This window comes from Argentina anserina, chromosome 4 (genome assembly GCF_933775445.1).
Source record: "Argentina anserina chromosome 4, drPotAnse1.1, whole genome shotgun sequence".
In the NCBI taxonomy this organism is placed as follows: Eukaryota; Viridiplantae; Streptophyta; class Magnoliopsida; order Rosales; family Rosaceae; genus Argentina; species Argentina anserina.
Window position 1 is genome coordinate 11,932,038 of NC_065875.1, and position 18,933 is coordinate 11,950,970.

At 38.9% G+C, this 18,933-nt stretch overlaps 2 protein-coding genes, 1 long non-coding RNA gene and 1 pseudogene across 5 annotated transcripts; 1 reads left to right on the plus strand and 3 right to left on the minus strand.

The window, feature by feature from the left end:
* Positions 1–173: 173 nt before the first annotated feature.
* On the plus strand, positions 174–1,292 carry LOC126791246 (uncharacterized). Its single transcript, XM_050517668.1, has one exon. The coding sequence runs from the start codon at positions 250–252 to the stop codon at positions 1,117–1,119; it is 870 nt and encodes a 289-aa protein (XP_050373625.1). The 5' UTR covers positions 174–249; the 3' UTR covers positions 1,120–1,292.
* Positions 1,293–8,069: 6,777 nt separating this feature from the next.
* LOC126790853 (probable glutathione S-transferase) lies at positions 8,070–9,019 on the minus strand. The gene is made up of 2 exons (XM_050517205.1): positions 8,639–9,019; positions 8,070–8,497 (listed from the first exon to the last, which is right to left on the minus strand). The coding sequence occupies exons 1-2, from the start codon at positions 8,954–8,956 to the stop codon at positions 8,153–8,155; spliced, it is 663 nt and encodes a 220-aa protein (XP_050373162.1). The 5' UTR covers positions 8,957–9,019; the 3' UTR covers positions 8,070–8,152.
* Positions 9,020–10,287: 1,268 nt separating this feature from the next.
* On the minus strand, positions 10,288–13,264 carry LOC126791687 (uncharacterized). Of its 3 annotated transcripts, none has more exons than XR_007671845.1 (3): positions 13,047–13,264; positions 11,138–11,245; positions 10,288–10,513 (listed from the first exon to the last, which is right to left on the minus strand). It is a non-coding gene; the product is annotated as an uncharacterized LOC126791687 (long non-coding RNA). The 3 variants fall into 3 exon arrangements; XR_007671846.1 differs by having other exon boundaries at positions 11,130–11,245; XR_007671847.1 differs by lacking the exon at positions 10,288–10,513 and adding an exon at positions 10,523–10,801 and having other exon boundaries at positions 11,130–11,245.
* Positions 13,265–16,869: 3,605 nt separating this feature from the next.
* On the minus strand, positions 16,870–18,469 carry LOC126792185 (glutamyl-tRNA reductase 2, chloroplastic-like; annotated as a pseudogene).
* Between the last annotated feature and the right edge of the window lie 464 nt (positions 18,470–18,933).

Below are 18,933 nucleotides of genomic sequence, written 5' to 3' on the forward strand. Positions count from 1 at the left end.
TAAGGTCTTGCGTTTTACAGACATTCTCAGGCGATGGGGGTATAAACACAAGAAAGCCCGACCCGAGAGCCCGACCCATGGAGCCTGACCCGAGTAACAATATATATATATATTGAGAATATTCGGACTAAATACACCCGAGAAAAACACCTCATGATTCTGTTCTGACGAGGAAGCCCCAAATAGTTTGATTCAGAGAGAGAGAGGGAGGGAGGGAGAGAGAATTAGGGTTTAAGCAAATCTGTGAGAATGGCTCGTAACGAAGAGAAAGCACAGTCGATGCTCAATCGCTACGTCACTCTCAAAAACGAAGAGAAGAAGAAGCCACGCGAGCGCCGCCCCTTCCTCGCCTCCGAATGCCGCGACCTCGCCGAGGCCTCCAAGTGGCGCCTGCAGATCATTCGCGAGATCGGCCTCAAAGTCACCGAGATCCAGAACGAAGGCCTCGGCGAGCACCGCCTCCGCGACATCAACGACGAGATCAACAAGCTCATCCGCGAGAAGTCTCACTGGGAGCGCCGCATCCTCGAGCTCGGCGGCCATAACCACGCCAAGAACGCCCCCAAGATGACCGACCTCGACGGCAACATCGTCGACGTCCCCAACTCCAGCGGCCGCGGCGCCGGCTACCGCTACTTCGGCGCCGCCAAGAAGCTTCCCGGCGTCCGCGAGCTTTACGAGAAGCCGCCGGAGCTGAGGAAGCGGCGGACGAGGTACGACATTTACAAGAGGATTGATGCGAGCTATTATGGATATAGGGACGACGAGGATGGCGTTTTGGAGAAGCTGGAGGTTGTGGCGGTGGCCGAGTGGAAGAGGCTGGAGGAGATCAGGAGAGAGGCCAAGAGAGCTGTGAAGAGCGGCGAGGTGGCGACGGTGGCCAAGGCCAAGGAGATACTGGTGGAGGAGGAGGAGGAGGTGGTGGAGGAAGAGAGGCAGAGAGAGAGGGAGTTGTTGAAAGAGATGGAGTTTGTGGCTCATGTGCCGCTGCCGGACGATAGGGAGATTGAGAAGATGGTGCTTGAGAAGAAGAAGAAGGACTTGCTGAGTAGGTATGTCAGTGAGGAATTGATGCAGGACCAGACTGAGGCTAAGCAGATGCTTAACATCAAGCGGTAGCTCGATGAAAGGACCGGGTATGGTACTCTAGGGCCTATTTTGACTAGCTCCCTAGGAATGCTTAACATGGATGTTTGATATAATCATGTGTGTTGAGTGTTTTATATCTTGTTTTCCAGTTGAAATTGGCAGTTAATTGTGCTTGGAGAATCAAACAAGTCATATTCTTATGAGTTTTCAGCATCTACTCTTTGTTTAAGTTTCATCAATGATGTGCCTTTGTTGCTGGCTATTTATGGTCTATTGATTGGCAGAATTAATAACTAAGATAACAGAAATTAGTTTTTAATTTGCCAAGGGCAGCTCAACTATACAAATAGCATTGTTAACTTTCATTAAAGAGAGATGATTTTTAGCTAATTTAGTTTGTGGTTATAATTTTAGCAAAGTAAGTTTTACTCTGTGAATAACAAACACTAAATCTTGTTACCGCGCCCTACGTCGGTTTTTGATATATGATAATCTTTCACAATAATTTACAAAATATATTTCTAATCAGATGTCCCACCAATGCATTATATTATAATAAGAGTATACGATGAGACCTCCATTCCCTAATGTTTGTTGTAAACGATAGTAACATCTCCAATTAGATATATGCAATATGCTCGTGAACTGTGTAATTCCTCAATAATACGATGATGAACTATAATATCATCTATTGTTTCACTCCGAACTTTCTTTCAGTCTCCACTTGTCTCCATGCCATTGGCAGATGACATCTTAATATGAAGTTAATTTGCTAGGCTCTTAAATCTCCAATGTGCTCGGTCCATCTTGTTCCGAACCTGAGCTAAAGAAAGAAGATTGATCGAGTTGAATTAGACAGTAATACGTATTGAGTCTTCTAATGTAAATCTTACCGTCAATCATTGTAGATTTGTATCATTACCTTATATTCTCTGCACTGCCAGCTCTTATAAACTTCCTTATTAGCTTGTTCAAACTCACATCTATTCATGGTTAAACCACTGGACATAATAGATAAGCTATTTACATCATATTGATGAGCTATGTGCATTAATTTGTAACGACAACAGCATACGAATTGTATTAGACCAAGACCTGATAATGTAGCTACATTGAGCTATATATAATAATACTTTGTATTTGCAAACACATTATAGTACCGCATGTCTTCAAGTATATAATTGATCATTCCAAGTTAATAAAACTCTTATAAGGAATGTAATAAAACTCATATAAGGAATGTGAGCTTGAATATTAGAAGTACCATCCATCAAATTTAGAGACAGTAACATGTTTAGAACAAAAACTATGAGTACCAAATCAAACAGCCAATGAAACCTTTATATGCACCATATTTACTGACCTCAAACAATATGTACACAAACAAATAATATGTAAAATTTCCTGACTTCATTTGACAAAAGAAAGAATGACGTTAAAACACTGACTTGTCTTTCAGCAAAACAAATTATTTTAGACACTGCACATGCTTTCTTTTTTCTTAATTGAGGTCAAGAAATGTACGTTATCAATTAAGCTATTAGCATTGATTTTTAAACTAACAGTGCAAAAGTCTCATTTATTCTAGGCTGTTTTAAAAACTGCATGATGAAAAGAGCAGTTATTCCTATTCCAATTTTACTTTGTTGTTACTCCCGAAACATTCACTTCGTCCAAATAAACACAATACATTATGAAAAAGCTCTATAACTAATATATAATTGCAATGTTAAAAGTTGTCACACCTAAGTAACAACTCTCATACAATCAGGCCCTAAATTTTAGGTATGATAGAGTGTCTGTTACATCATGAGCACTGTACAATGTAAATTTTGGATACGCATAGATGTAAATGAACCTCTAACAGGTTTGGCTACGGTTTAGATAGCTACTAAGTTTTTATTCTTTGGCCAACTATGAACTAATACGGCTGTAGAAACTTTGTAATTTTGATAACATGGTCAGAGTAACATGCATAAAGTACAATTTTGTTAAGCCACAATGAAATAGAGGCTGTCAACTGAAAACTGAAATATTAAAAATACAAAGAGATGATATGAATAGAATTAAGTTATACGGAGAATCCAGCAGAATGCCAACTTACACAGTTACACTGCATCAAGCTTTGGTTCCATGTTCAATTTCACTTCGTCACAAATTATGAGGGCATTAGAACAGTTGTTCAATTAGACAACTAAAAACAGTCGAGTTATTTGTCAATTAAAGGATGATACCTTTTTAGTTTATTGACAGATTTCGCTATTTAGGTTATGACATCCTCGGTCTTTTTTTGGAAGCAGATTTCTTTGGCATTGGCAACTCTGGGGATTTCCTCCTTGCTTCAGTGCTATAGTAAACAGATTTTATGACATAATCCTTCCTCATGCAATACCCCACATGAAATACCTTGGTCCCACCTAGAAGTTCTGTGCAGGAATTGCTGGTGGAGCTAAATTCTTATCTGCCTGTCAGTCCATTCACCAGTTTTTCACATGATATTCCAAACAAACTGCCATCTCCACTTCCTATTGCCACGAGTGTGACTGAATCAATATGATCCTCAACTCAAACCTCCAATTTGAATCTGCAAGCACAGATTAATTAGTCAGGAAAGAAAAGCATTTCCAGCTATAATTGGAAATGTGTTCGAGTATTGCTTACAGTTGCAGTCTAGGTCAGTCACTATGGAACTGACAGCGCAGTGTGAAAGATTCTTCTTGTTTCCAGAGCTGTTTACTGCACTTGAGGCAAGCCATGTAACACCAGCGCTCACTACTGAGAACCCTGGTGATTTGTTGAAAAAAAAAAAAAGATGATTCCTGTAATGATAACAATTTGGTTGACATTATTCCATCAGTTTAGCTACCCTAAATTGGTAAAGATTTTCACGGTGTCGAGTACGAAGAAAATCAGTAGTGTCTCTTTTATCTTATAAAGATCTTCATGGTCAGTAGAGGAGAGCCTTTTTCAAACCAAAAAAAAAAAACACATTTCTAATAAAAGATAAAAGATAAACAGTGTATAATAGCATCCCAGACACATTATGTTTTCATGACGTGTTTGTAGTGATTTAACATGTACATTTGACAATGCATATGTAGTAAATTAACATCCCAGACAGTGCAGAATTCATTAATAGAACAAAGTCTTACACTTCTATAGTAGGATAAACAGTGAAATATCTTCATTGTTATTCTAGTACTTATATTCAATTTATTAATTATGCTAGCTTTATATATGTACTGTTGCATTGAAATTTCTTCTCTGATTTCAGCTGATTACTACTGATAAACACAACAATTGTTTTTACCTTGCATCCATAGTGTGTTAGTATCATATGAATTTTCAGCTACTACACATATCTGATATCAGTATTAGCTAACTGATGTAAAATAAAAAAATGTGAGTATAACTTTCATCATAATCAGACAATTATGTTTTCATAAAATAAAAGGACTCACAGCTCTATCTCACATCCATATGCAACACATAGCTCATTCATTTGCTCTGTGATATCAGCCTCACGGTCAATTTCCTGCATCAGCTGTAATAGTTTGTATAACAACTTCTTAGAGACAGAAATTACATCAACGGAAGAATATAAGTCTAAGAAGAATATACGATGAGGTGCATGCACTTGGCATCTGAGCATATCTGGAAACAAAGACGAGGCCTCAATGGACATAACCAACAATGATCATAATTTATGTTTGATGATTTCAAAAACAGGTACATTGAGTTACTATCTGTCCACGTTTAGCATAGACATCCATGAGGTCATTTAAAACACAGGCAACACAGAGTCTTGCCCACCAATCTTGACTACATGACAATGGAGCCAAACTCCCCATGGTTCCACCATGCTAGTAGCCATCAAAACCGCCATCCTCAGAACCCCAGACAACATGATAGAGCAGTGCCAGCAAAGGCATTTTCTACGGCATTTCGTCGAACACCTTTACTGCACCCACTGTTGGGCGACCCAAAAGTATACAAACACAATACTAATAACATGAAACAAATTTATACAGATTTCTTTACCTCATTCTTCCTTCAAGAACTGCAGTAAAGAATGCAACGATAAAAGTACAATTTTCTCATTGCGCTGTTGAACTAGATTATTTTGTTAGCTTTCAGAATATGTTGCGATATATGGAAGAAGATTCATCACTCATCCATCAGCAATTCCACCGGAGAAGTATGAGGACTATATTACAAGGTTGCTCGGACGATACTGGGAGTTGAAGTATAAACATGTCTTGCCCAAAAGATCATTTTGGAGGATTTTACCCTCAAAGACACCACCAAACCACGAAGCTACAGCTTTGCCTAGTCACATGTCACATTTATCTTCAGTCGACTAATCTGTGAAGTACTCCAATGTGGTTAAGATGGAGCTCTCAAAGAGAAACGAGCATAGACTCGATCTGGTTGTGGATATGGGCCATATGGCATTATGGCCTAGCCTCTAGAACCACTACTGATTCTATAGTGATTCTTCATTCTTTTATTTGTTTACCACTCTATTTGTTCGTTACTACCATATACAATTTAACAACTGATCAATCTTGGTAGGCAAACAATGAATCGACCATATATTATAGAATCTACAACATATATATTTGCAGCTGAAACTCTACATCTGAACCCTAGAGTAAACCACGAATTAGTAGTACTGTACACGTACATTACTCGGTTATAGGAATCCCGACACCCTCAGAGGGCAGAGGTACCTTAATTAGGACGTGATCTAGTTTCGCTGCTTCACGACTTTACGTTAATTTGATCTCACGTAAATTAACATGCATAGACTCAGGCTAATAGCTAAGTACTAAAAGATATGAGAGGACCAGACATTAGAGTTGTCTAAATGCAGGCATGGATCGTAGCTAGTCAAAGATAATTGACATCACAAGTCCAGCAGCTTAGAGCTGATTGCATGTGTATACAAACTAATTAATTAATTAACCAAGCACATATATTAAAACTTGAAATATTTACATAAGCAGTCGACACTATAATTAATAGGAGTATACATGTTAATATGTTATCTCCCTCATTTAGTTTTAGTTATTCTCTTAATAATGTTCATTTTGATTTAGTTTACTATTTTTAGGTACATTGGAGTAATATAAAAGAAATGTGTGTTTAAATGACCAAAAGGAGCAATAAAATCCGGAATCAGAATTCTATTTGTGCAGAACAATCAACTTCGATGGATCATAACGGGCAAGCTATTTGGAAGAAAATTATGAGTAATATATCGATGGAAAACCCTTTGAGTCTAGTTTCCAGAGCCGTTGGAATCACAGTGGAAGTTATGCTCGATTTACTGAGCAGATGTCAAAATGTCCGAAAATGAAGAGAGAAAGCAATCCTAGTCAAGAAATGAAAGAAGGTGTCAAGCCCTCAGATCACTTTAGCATCTGCTCAAAGAAGGGTCAAGATTAATTCAACTTTATAGGGTTTCTTCCCTATATATAGGAGATTTAATTAAGGAGTTGAGGACCTCTTTATTGCCGCACTAGTTCTCCATCTCCTGCCTCTCCGTCTCTACTCCATAATAGTTTAGGTTTTTCTTTCTCCTTGGCCATTGCCCTCTTATGTAATTATAGTAGTTGTGCTCGGAGTTTCGACGAACAAAAAGTGTAACTCTATGAATTCTTCTTTTTATTTTAATCCAATCTTTATGTCTTTTATCATCTTATTCTTCTTCTTCATGTTTTATTTTGATTATTAGTCTATGTTTATGTGTGATTTATTGTTCTTACGTTATCATATGATGTTCTAGCTGTTTGATTTGCTTGTTTATTGGTTTTGAATCTATGATTCTTGTTCTTCATTCATATGTACCATATGTACCTACTTGTGTGTGGATTGTGTTGGTTAACATAAGTTGGGTAGGGAAATCATAGACTGCATGTTAATATGGTGTATTGGGCTACGTCGGCTATACTTTTGTATTAATATGTTTGACTTTATATACTTCGTGCTTAATGGTTCATGTAATTATTTGGTTGCGTTGGCTGTTTTTATATGAAATATCATTTGTATCTTAGTTGCGTCGGCTGATATTTGAGAGGGCTTAGAAGGATTTAGATAATTATTTGGTTGTCTTTATCTAAGGAGTTGATGCAACGTTAAACTTGAATGCCTTTAAGTTGCTAGGATTGAGATAGCATAATATTGTTCCGTGTTTACGTATGTGTGTGTGCAATAAGGATGATCACCTGTATATAATTATATTTTGTTTTCGTAGGAATTTAGAAACAAACTCATCTATCAAACAATTTATCTCGTGTAAATATGTTAATCGGTAAATAATAATTTTTTTACTAACGCTCTATCTTGCAGAGTACCATCAATCCCTTATCTATAACGATACATTTACTTACACTATACTATCTTCTACATGGTTTTATTGATGGCCTTAAAACGCTCCATCAATAATCAATTGGCCAAATCATTATAGCAACTCCCAACACATTCTTTGCAGAATCTCATCACATATAGTTGGTGTCATATGGAACATGGACAACAGATTAACAAGCTAACTAAGGTGGTTGGTCATTTAGATATAATCTCGATCGATTTAGTAATTAACATCTTTTATATCAATCAAACTATACTTTCTAAACAACTACGCTAGATACCTAATTTGTCCTAATGATTTCTTCCTTCAAAAGTAGGACAGGAGAAGTGAAGTAATGCAAGAAATTACATGTCACTCATTTTGTATGCAAGAAACAAGTTCTGCAATATGAAAAGATAGGATAATTCATTATATAAAACATCGATCTGTGCAAGTGTGCAAGCATATGTGCAAGTGCGTACGAGAACTTTGCAACAAAAGAAAACTTTCATAGATGTAAGAAAACACATAAAAAGCAGTGGAGGGCTTGGTGAATTTCCCGTTATTGTACATGTAAACGACCTTGAAGTTTAAACAAAGGTCCGTAACTGGTTGAATAAAAGAAGAAGGAAAATCCATGCATGGAGGATAGATCGTTACTGCATGCATGCTTATTAATCATTTAACTCTGCATACTTCCTCCGATAACATCTACTCCACTCCACGCCGTTTTTTAAATTGCAGAACAAAGTCATACAGTTTTTGTTGGTCTGGAAGAGACTCAGAGACACTCTCCTTCTGCAAACACCTCTTCCCCCAAGCAACGAACTCCGGCCGCTCTACCTCGATACTGAAGTTGCCAAAATTCTCGTACACGGAAAGCCAGCTATAGAAGGGAATGAGTGCCACGTCCACGAAACCAAGGGTCTCACCCCCGAAGTAAGGCTTCTCTCCAAGCTCTCCTTCTAGTAATTCAATGCAATCAAGGAAGCCCTTCTTGGCTGCCTCCTGTTCATCCCCTTTGGTCATCCATACCTTCCTCCCAAACGTAGCAACCTGCAGAAACCATGCATATAAGAGAAAATTAAGACAACTGATAATTGATTTAGTAAATCACTAACATGAAAACATGCACTTCACTTAAACGGCTAAAAAGATCTTGGTGCTTGGACGTAACACGAAATCAGTAATAACCACCTTGTTATCAACGAAGTCAGCCCAGAATCTGGCTTGAGATCTGAGGTAAGGATCAGAGGGCAACAGTGGAGCGTTGTCAATCCAAGTTTCGTCAATGTACTGGAGAGCCATGAGGGATTCACTGACGGGTTTGCCGTTGTGAATGAGAATCGGGACCTTCTTGTGAACGGGGTTCGACTTCAGCAAGAGCGGGCTCTTATTATTGTGGACGTCTTCCTCCTTGTACTCGTGCTTGATGCCTTTCTCAGCTAGAGCAATCCTCAACCTCATCGAGTATGGACTCGGCCAGAAACCCAACATCACAACCTCATCCGCCATTGCAAGATTTTGATCGATGAACGAATACAAGACAATGATTGAGCGTAATCTGCAGACAAGAGGCTTTAGATGGGGTGTGGCAGTGTCTTTTGCAGCTTTGCAAGGGGGTACATATTCACAAAATTTCTGAATAAACAAAGCTAGTAGTCAATGGTGCATTTCCTTCTCCCTAAGTTATGTGCGTCATTGCTCTTGGCAGCAAGTCCATAATCAACAATATAAGTATCTTGGGCAGGAAGTATGATTTGACATTTGTTCTTCTTTTTAAGAATTTAAAATGTCATTCATCTATAAAAGAACAAAGATTGGGTAAAAAGGATAAGAAAGCAGGGACAAGAGTAAGAGAACTTAATTTGCAACCTCATGAAGCAATATATAAATGTTTTGGTTCGTTCCATCTAAACTTTTACCACAAATGTGGAGAGTAAAGTTGCCTCTTAAAATTAGAGTTTTTGCCTCGCAATTATTTGGACAAAGGTTAGTTACCTGAGACCATATGACTTCTAATGTTTATTTTGATAGAAGTTGACCTATTTGTCATGCCGATCTAGAAATTCAGAAGCCTGTGTGTACTAGGGATGCACCTTTGCTTCTTCTCAACTTCAATGAGTATTAGGCTGCATAGCGATTGGATCAGAAGTTTTGATTGAGAACACGATGGACTTCCTTCTGTTGAATCAACACCTAAACAAAGGGAACTTCCCTGGGTTCACATTCCTTCTGTTGTCTTCAGAGAATCAACACCAACATGCAAAGCGTTATCACTGACTGGCCAATTCTACTTGTCCATTCCATATCGCTGCTATGGTTCATTTCACAGGATTCTATGGTTGCTCAGACGATAATGGAAGTTGAAGTATCTATCTCAACATGTGTTACCCGAAAGGACCAATTATGTGATTTCTATATGTTTTCATGCCATCATTTTGGAGGTTTCTTTTTGCCACAAAGGCATCATATTACCATGCTAGCAACAGAATTGCGCCTAGTTTCATTTCATATTTAACTTTAATCTAATCAGTGGCAGTCTTAAGTATTATAGTGATATTAACCACTACTAAACTTATCCGTTGCACCCCAAGGTGATGGAGCTAACTATAAAAGAGAATCAAGCATAGCCTCTTGTTGAGGCTACGACATAACCTCTTGAACCACTACTGATCTCCCATTAAATCTACACCTTCTCGTGACTTCAAGCAGCAACGCCAGAGAGACATCCCAACAGAAATAGATGTGTTATCACCAAAAAGTATCAAACAAAACTGACAACGCAGGTCTAGCTAAATGCTGATCGCATATATATACAACTAACCAAGTAAAAAAATATTTACACAAGTCGTATATCAGTCGACCATGAACTAGTATGAATTGGCCAAATGATTACAGCAACTAAAACACATCAGGTGTCGCCAATATACTATTTTATAGTACTTCAGATTATCTAATATTTCTTGGCTCCACTCTCTGTATCTCATTATTCGTTTCTTTAGGCAACTTCTTTCTGCATACCCTTCCTTTTAGCAAACATGAAAATAAGTTTGGACTGCTACATCTTGTCTGTATGGTGATTGCGAGTAAGTTGACATATAGAACATAAACAACAGATTAACAAACAAACAAAGGTGATGGTTGGTCATTTGAAATATCTTGATTTAGTAATTAACAGCATTTTTATCGTTTGAACTTTACTTTCTATATAAATCCCCTCCGAAACCTTGTCATAGATGAAACCCGATCGAAAGAATGTCACTGTTCCAAACAGAGGATATTAACCAATAAAAATTCTTCAAATTTGTTTACTTTCACTACACTATATATAGTTCACCTTCCACCAATCTCAAGAATCTGCGAGATGTATTGAGGATGATGTTACTTTTAAACCCAAATACTGTGGTTTCCATCAATATGCTATTCTCAACTGACAATATAGAATAATGAGAAAGTTTGGAAGCAAGATCCTAGTGATGTCTTCCTTTAAATGTAGGACATAAGAATTGAAGTAATGGAAGAAATGACATTATCTAAAGAAGTAAAGATTCATTTTGCCAAAGTGATTAAGAACAGTTGTACGATAAGGTCTGCAGACGTTTGATTGGTGTTAAATGGATGTATAAATAGCCTCACTTATCTAAGCTTCACCCACTCAAGTAATATAAAAATCTATATGGCTTACCAAGTTACCTGATGGAAAAAAATCAGGCATGTTTGAACATCTTCATGCTGAGCCAGTGAAAATAGACAGCAACCACAAGGACCGGGAGAGTCAGTGGCACCAAGAAGCAATAATACCTACCGTAAGCAACTGAGTAAGAATATAAAGCAAGAATAGGACATTTCATGTACTACAACTAACACTAACAAAAATGACAAAATAGGACATTCAATGACCATGTTGAAGTTAATTTTCCAGATCAACTTCATAGGTCAAAACTATTTCACTTACTCATTCTTAAAACCAATAAACCAAACCCAACCAGTACTTCATGGTACCCAAATAAATAAATGGAAGTTACCCGAACAAAAAAAAAAACAGGAACCAAGTCATAGAGAAAAACTAACGGTTAGTCGCCTGTACTACAAATATTAACATATACCATACCCTATGAGAACACAATGCACATATCCCTTATCATGAGTAATTTAACCAGCCAACACAAAAGGTAGAAAATTAACTCTCAAAAGTGATGTTCAAGGGCAGAAGAAGAAGTTCAAAGTTGACTGATCTGAAATCATAGTAACAAGATTTGACCTTTTTGTCTAAACTCCAAGCCAATAATTAGGATTTTGCAAATGCTGGTTACAACTCACAACCATGTGCCTGAGGTTGAGTTATATTTTGTGGGTTTCGAAGGTTAAAAAAAATGTTTGAGAATCTAAAACCATGTGCACTCTCTCATTGAGCACAATCAGATCATAAACTTCTGTATCTCTCTACTCTGAAAAATGAGAGACAACAGTAGGTTCAAAAAATATGTTTGAGAAGCTAAGCCATATGCACTCCCTCATTGCGTGCAAATAGAAAGGATGAGAAACTACAGTAATTTCAGTCCCTCCTAGTTCACCAGATAAATGTAACCTTAACGGTGGATGCATGTTCTATTCTCTCTTAAATCATGAGTCTTGGCTATTACGATCTATGAGTGACTCCAAACTGCACCTTCTGATGCCTATGAGTTTAAAACCACTAGTAATTTTTTCTTTAAGCGGTACACACTTCCCATACTATTGAAACCCCAGTTAATTATAGCATCAAGACCCTATTAATCTAAACTAGCTTCATAACCAAAACTTTTGACCAGTACACTTCCCATACAATTAAAACCCCAGTTTAATATAGCAGCAAGACGGCATCAGACATTGCAAGCCTATAGGTATTTAGGGCGATCTCTAACTATTAAAGAGAAACCCGATTTTGGAATACCAGAGAGAACAAAATGTCAAATTACAATGCAATTTTAATCTGGAGACATTAAAATATGAAGCAGAATTTTAATGAACAAAGAAAACACATTAACTTGTTAATCAAATTTTGGGAGAATGGAAAAGAAGAGGATATGACTGAAAACCGATTGTTCTGAATGGCGGAGATGATAGTATTTTGGGAGTCATACTCCGAACTCACACTCTGAATCTCTCAGTTATGGCTGTGTCATCTAGAGCAACAACAGATTGACAAACTAAGGTGGTGGCTGGTTAAACAGATCATCTCGCCTATGTAATAAGAGTATGAATATCGATACAACTTTACTTTGTGTATAATGCTAGATATCTCTGATACTGTAGTGTGGTTTCCATCAATGTGCTATTCTAAACTGACCAATTAGAACTATGAGAAATTTAAGAGGCAAGGCCTTAACACATGCTTCCTTAAAGATTAGGACATGAAAAGTTTAAAGTTTTGCTACACATCCTTCCCTTAATGCCTATGACTCTTAATATCAATCTTGTAATCTCTACTACCAATACAATCAAACCACAGGTTAAGCTATCCAAATGTTGAATTCCTATGCAAGATTGGATAGAGTGAGTGTAATCTATGAAGCAGACAATGAGGAATTGGAAAACAGAGTAAATGCGGATGAGTATTTACCGGTCGTTTTGGACGGCGGAGATGATGGGATTATCGGAGGGGGGAAGAAGCTTGGATATGACGGTTGCGTAGAGGAAACCAATAAGGAAGAGAGACCCTGATCCAATGAAAAACCATCCCCACAAAGAAGAGCTCTGCTGCATTTCCTTCCTCCGCCGCCCGACGCCGCTGCCTAAAACGGCGTCGTGTCCCCTTGCTCCGCCCTCTACTTGCATCTCTCTCTCTCTCTCTCTCTCTCTCTCTCTCTCTCTTTTCTTACAAGCAGCAGCAGTAGCTTCTTATATAAAATGATCTCATTAAACTTCCCAATTTGCCCTCCTACTTGGATTTTTAATTTACTATGTCTCCCAGAGTATCACAGAGCTGCGAAAATGTTTGAAGAGATCAACAGACACCATCATCTCCCTTTGGATAATACCTGAATGGAAATAGTGGGTTCTGTGCTTAGTGCTAAAATTGGTGGTGGTGATGAGAATTTTGAGAGTGGAAATAGTAGAGAGATGATTAGGCTTGGGTGTTAAGCAAAATGAGCAGAGACCTAATTTGTTTGTGAAGGGGAGAGAGTATCATGCACTCCACCTGCTTGATGAAATGCCTAAGTCAGAGGGGCTGTGTCAGCTCTTTTGAGTATTCGAGACAAAGGTGGGGGACTCTCTCACAACTCTTTAGAATATGCTGATGGGGTTAATTATGAGGAAGTATATGAAGGGTTTGATGCTATGTTGCACGGACACGGCGACACGACACGGCGCGACACGGCGATACGGCAAATCTCAAAAACTCATATTTCGACACGGCTCCGACACGGCAAAATAAAAATTAATTATATATATTTTTAATACATAAAATAAATTAACAATATCCCAAATTGGTAAACCTAGTCTTCTCCTTCAATTTCTAGTTCTATTATACACAAACCTAGTCCAAATTGGTAAACCTAGTCTTCGTTTTAAAAATGATTTACTTAAATTTTTTTTACGCAAATTAACTATGATCGTTGATCTAACATCGATCAATCGGAGCCGTTGGATCAAACTCCAATATCAGATTTGGGCTAGTAACTCTAGGACTTGAAAATCTCCAGTCTATTACCTCTAGGCCCTAAACCGAGCCCATACTCCCTCAGCCCAAACTCCTTTCCTTAAAGATCCATATGCCACCTCTCTCTCTCAGTTCGACAACACAGCCACACCAACTCTCTCACCTTCTCCATCGAACTCACCACGGCCACCATCTCTCTTCGTTCTCTCCGCTGCCGTCCAGCCAAAAATCATACATGCATTATCACCACGGTGTTCCTCTCCTCTTTCTCTATTGAGCCATATCTATCAGTCATCATCTCAGCCCAAATTACAGTTCCGTCAGGAACTGTAGCAGTATTGAGCTTCCATGGAATCCGATCTGCAGTTCTAGATTCCGATGAGCTTCTGTGGGTAAGCTTGGCTTTGTATCTTCATACCTAACTCGATCACCCATTTGATTTCTTTAATCAGGATCTAATTTGGGTTTTTCCTTTTCTGCATCTTCACCATTGTTACTCTTCCGCCGTCATCCTTTTAGAGTAACCAAGACTCCTTAATAGGTAAATCGGTCATCTTCTGGTAAGCTCAACATTCTTCCTTCCTTCCCAATTCACTTCCACTTTAATTTCCTCTGAATTGGAAACTAATTCAATCATCTCTTTTCTGGGTTTAACACCGCTGCACACCACCGTCGAATTCGTCTTTCACGGCGACATTTTGGGTCATTGTGAAGTTGTGGCGCGTCGGTCAACGTATCGGAAAGTCAAAATATTCAGATACGCCATGTGGCGTGTCCGATACTGAAAAAAGGCGTATCGTGTCGTATCACCGTGTCCGGACGTGTCGGACACGGCGACACGCCTCCAAGTGCCGTGTCCGTGCAACATAGGTTTGATGAATCTAATGGGTATGTGTATCATGAAACCGATGATGCTACTCATGTGAACATAGGATTGGACTGCAAGCCTTCTCTGGCCGGTTTCCGAAGAAATAGTTGAACATGTTCTGGCGTCGAGTGAAGTTTTCACAGATACATATGGACTTCTGACGTTCGGAGATGGCACATTGGATGATTGACTGCTGCACTTCTTACAAATATTCGAGACAAAGGCGGGGAGACTTGTACACCAACCCTTGGATATTGTGTTTGGAATTAATTCTGTGCAAGATGAGGAAGTTGATAAGTCCGAAAAGGAGCATAGTGATAGATGTTATGGCTCAGAGACTGATGTCAATGTTAACTCTGTGAGTGAAGGACATGAGTTTGTCTCTGAAAACTTGAAACGAACCATGGTTTGCCTGCGAGGTCGAATTTAATGATTCAATTACACGTTACTTTGGGTCTTCCATGAATTCTGATAATTGATTCTTGAATGGTACCGGTACTACTGGTGAAGAAAGTTGGGTTGCTGGAGAAAAATATAAAAAAAATGCAGGTGGCTTCTAAAAGGTTATTGGAAATAATACGGGAGAAGTGGAAATCTAAAAGCCACTAGTGAAACACAATATCAATCAAACTTAGTGCCATGGTTAATTCGTTGTTTGCAGCTTTGTCAGTGTGTTACAAAGGATAGAGAGATGGGACTCTTTCTCAAGGATGCATTCGACAGAGTTGATCTAATGGCTCAACCCTCATTGTCGACTCAGGTATCCACAACATGTAAGAGTAGCTCTGAGGAAGAGCAGGGGATTGGTGCTCATGGTGTTCAAGAATCTATGCATACTCAGACACATGACATGGTTGAATCAATGGATGAGAAAATGTCTACAAAGACAAGACTACCTTGTTCAGCTACTGATGTTGTTCTTGGGGTTGAAGCATTTCTGGCAAACCAACTCACTAAAAAGACTCTAGATTTCCAGCCAATGCCCTTGATTCTAAAATGGGTGGTTAAATGGTATGTGTCAGGAAACTGTCATGGTCTTCAGGGAAATGTTGATGAGGAGAACGAGTGTTCAATTGAGTTGCTTGACAAGCTCAAGGCTGCGCATAAAAGCGGTATTACCTGTGATGTTGCTCTCTTGAAGTTTGAGACTATAATGCACTATTGCACTGCTGCAGCAAAAATGGTGAAGCATTACAAAGCTTTGATAATTGACAGTAGCTTGGGTGCTTATTTGACTTGGATGATGATGCAGGGACAAGTTTTGAGAGACACTTCAGGCTTGAGGCCAAACCTGTTCTTTGAGCGGGTGGTAATGTAGCGAGTCATTTTATTAGCAGACACCCTTAGTTTTATTAAGGACACCCACACCTATTTTAGACCACACTCTATTTTGCTTTGAGTACTGTAATCATTCCCCTTGAGAGGCTATGAATGAAGAATCAGTAATTTTACATTTCTTTGTTTCTTTAGTTTCTTAGTAGCTAGCTTCTCCTGTTTAGGGTTTAGAACCCTAACATTATTTTCAAACTTCCAAGGACTAAAGATATGTATGATATATCTCCAAGCCAAGAATGCTACAACAAAGAATTAGAATTAGTAAACTTAATCAATCCGGAAACCAAACATATATATTTTGATCAAATGGCTATATTCATACGGAAGAAGTTACAAGCGGGATGAATAATATTACAAGCAAAAGCCACTAATGTACCACTTGTAACAAACATCAAACCAAAAGGTCATCCTAGCTAACTTCCTAATAGGAAACTAAACTTATGTTAGACTCAGTGAAACCTTAATATTTATCAGGGAACACTCCATCTATATACATATTCCATCAGTAGCCGAAGTTCCAATTAACTTTCAACTTGGCTAGCTAGAGAAACCAAAAAAAACAGCTACAAATTAAAATCATTAATTCTGGGATCGTTCCAACTTGGCTGCAATCTTAATTTTCTTCCACCGGTGGCAGTTCTGTCTCGAGATCAAACATTCTGTTAACAGCATGCATATTCTCTAGTACCTCATTCAAAGAGCGATTCTCGCTTCCGTCATACCGGAGGTGTTGCATTGGACCATGAAGGATTTTGTTCACTATTCCCATGCTAAGCTCGTAAATTGCTTTCTGTTGCTTCTTTGATATATCATCTCCCATTTTTGACAAACACTTATCAACCTCGGAAGCCCTAATCCTCTCAGCATATGCTCTAAACTTCTTGATGGTAGGGACAGTCTCAAGAGAATCCTTCGAAGCTTCAAATTTGTTTAACTCCTGGATTAAAATTTTCTGAGCTTCCATAGCCTTTTGTTGCCTATCTTCCTTGTTTGCTACCACAACCTCTTTGAGGTCATCGACATTATATACACATGCAGTTTCAAGATCTGAGACGGATGATCCTACATTCCTGGGGACAGATATATCAACAAAAAGCCGTTTTCCAAGTTCTGGACTTACGGACGGAAGCATCTGTACATGTTCTTTCAAGAATAGTGAGGTTTTCGATCCAGTGCAAGTGAAGATGACATCAGCTTCACCAGCACTTGCCTGCATATCTGAAAGTGGTTTGTATTTAATCTCAACGTGCTTGAGTTCTTCACGTATGGCGGCAACTCTCTCTTCGCTTCTATTAACAACCACCATTTCTCTACACCCTTTTGCAACCAAGTGTTTAATCACTAGTTTTCCCATCATACCTGCACCAATCACCAAAACCCTAGCCGTAGCGTAGGAAGGTTCTGGAAGCTTCATTAGGGCTAGCTCCACAGCAGCTGAACTGACAGAAACTGACCCCGAAGCAATGTTGGTCTCTGTTCTAATCCGTTTACCAACAGTGATTGCATATTTGAACAATTCACTGATTTTCCTACCAAAACCAGGGACTCCCTGTCCAACTTTCACAACATGTTTAACCTGACCTAGGATTTGGCCTTCTCCTAGGACAGGAGAATCAAGTCCAGCAGCTACTTTAAATAGATGTTGTGCCGCATCCTTGTTAAACAGCAGGAATACGTGTTTAGAAAGCTCAGAGATTGGAACACCACTCATTTTTGACATCCAATCAGTCACTTCTTTAACTCCGCGATTCATGGAATGCGCCACGACATATATTTCCAGACGGTTGCAAGTACTAAGAACAGCAGCTTCTTCTATATGGTTCAAAGCACAGAGCTCTCCAACGGCTTCAGACCACTGTTCTTCTGAAATGGCAAGTCTCTCACGTATTTCAACTGGAGCTGTGTGAACATTTAGTCCTATTACTGCAATACTGCTCTTTTCCTTAGTATATCTGTCTGCTGAGGAGGTCTTAAACAGCTCCAGGGCCAATGGAGATCTAGAGCTCATCGTGACGGCCTGAACCGACTTCTGTGAACACCTAGTCTTTACAGCCGGCGCTCTGATTCGAGAAGGTCCGCCACACGGAAATGCGAGCAAGACTTGATGGTCGTGGTGGTGCGCGTTGTTCGACAACCGAAGAGGGAAGGCTGTAGCTAAGCTACGAGTGGCGGCGGCCATTGGAGGAACCAAGTAACAATAGACAGGAAATTTGGGTATTCCTGTTTCCTAAAGAAAACGAGCGAGGATGTTTTATACTGGTAACTGATGGTTTGTTAACTGCTCCATATTCGAGCAGGAGTCCATACCAATCTGGGATTGGAAATTGCTTTATTTCTCCAGGGTGATGTTGCATTGATTTTTGGCAAAATGGTAATTTTCCATTCATCTCCTTGTTGCGCAAGGACTTGAATGAAAGGACTCTTTCATTTAATCTTCTAAATTCTGATTAATCACATATCTGGTGGTAATTGCCTTGGAAAAAAAATATTTACTGGTAATTGGATTAAGTTTGATCATTTATATGTTGGGTATAGTTCCCAGTCTAGTTTTACCCTAAACAGGTTCCGGATTCTAGATCCGTCGGAGTCTCAAGTCGGACTCATCAATCTTGGGATTAGTGAGACTTTTGCCATTATTCAACT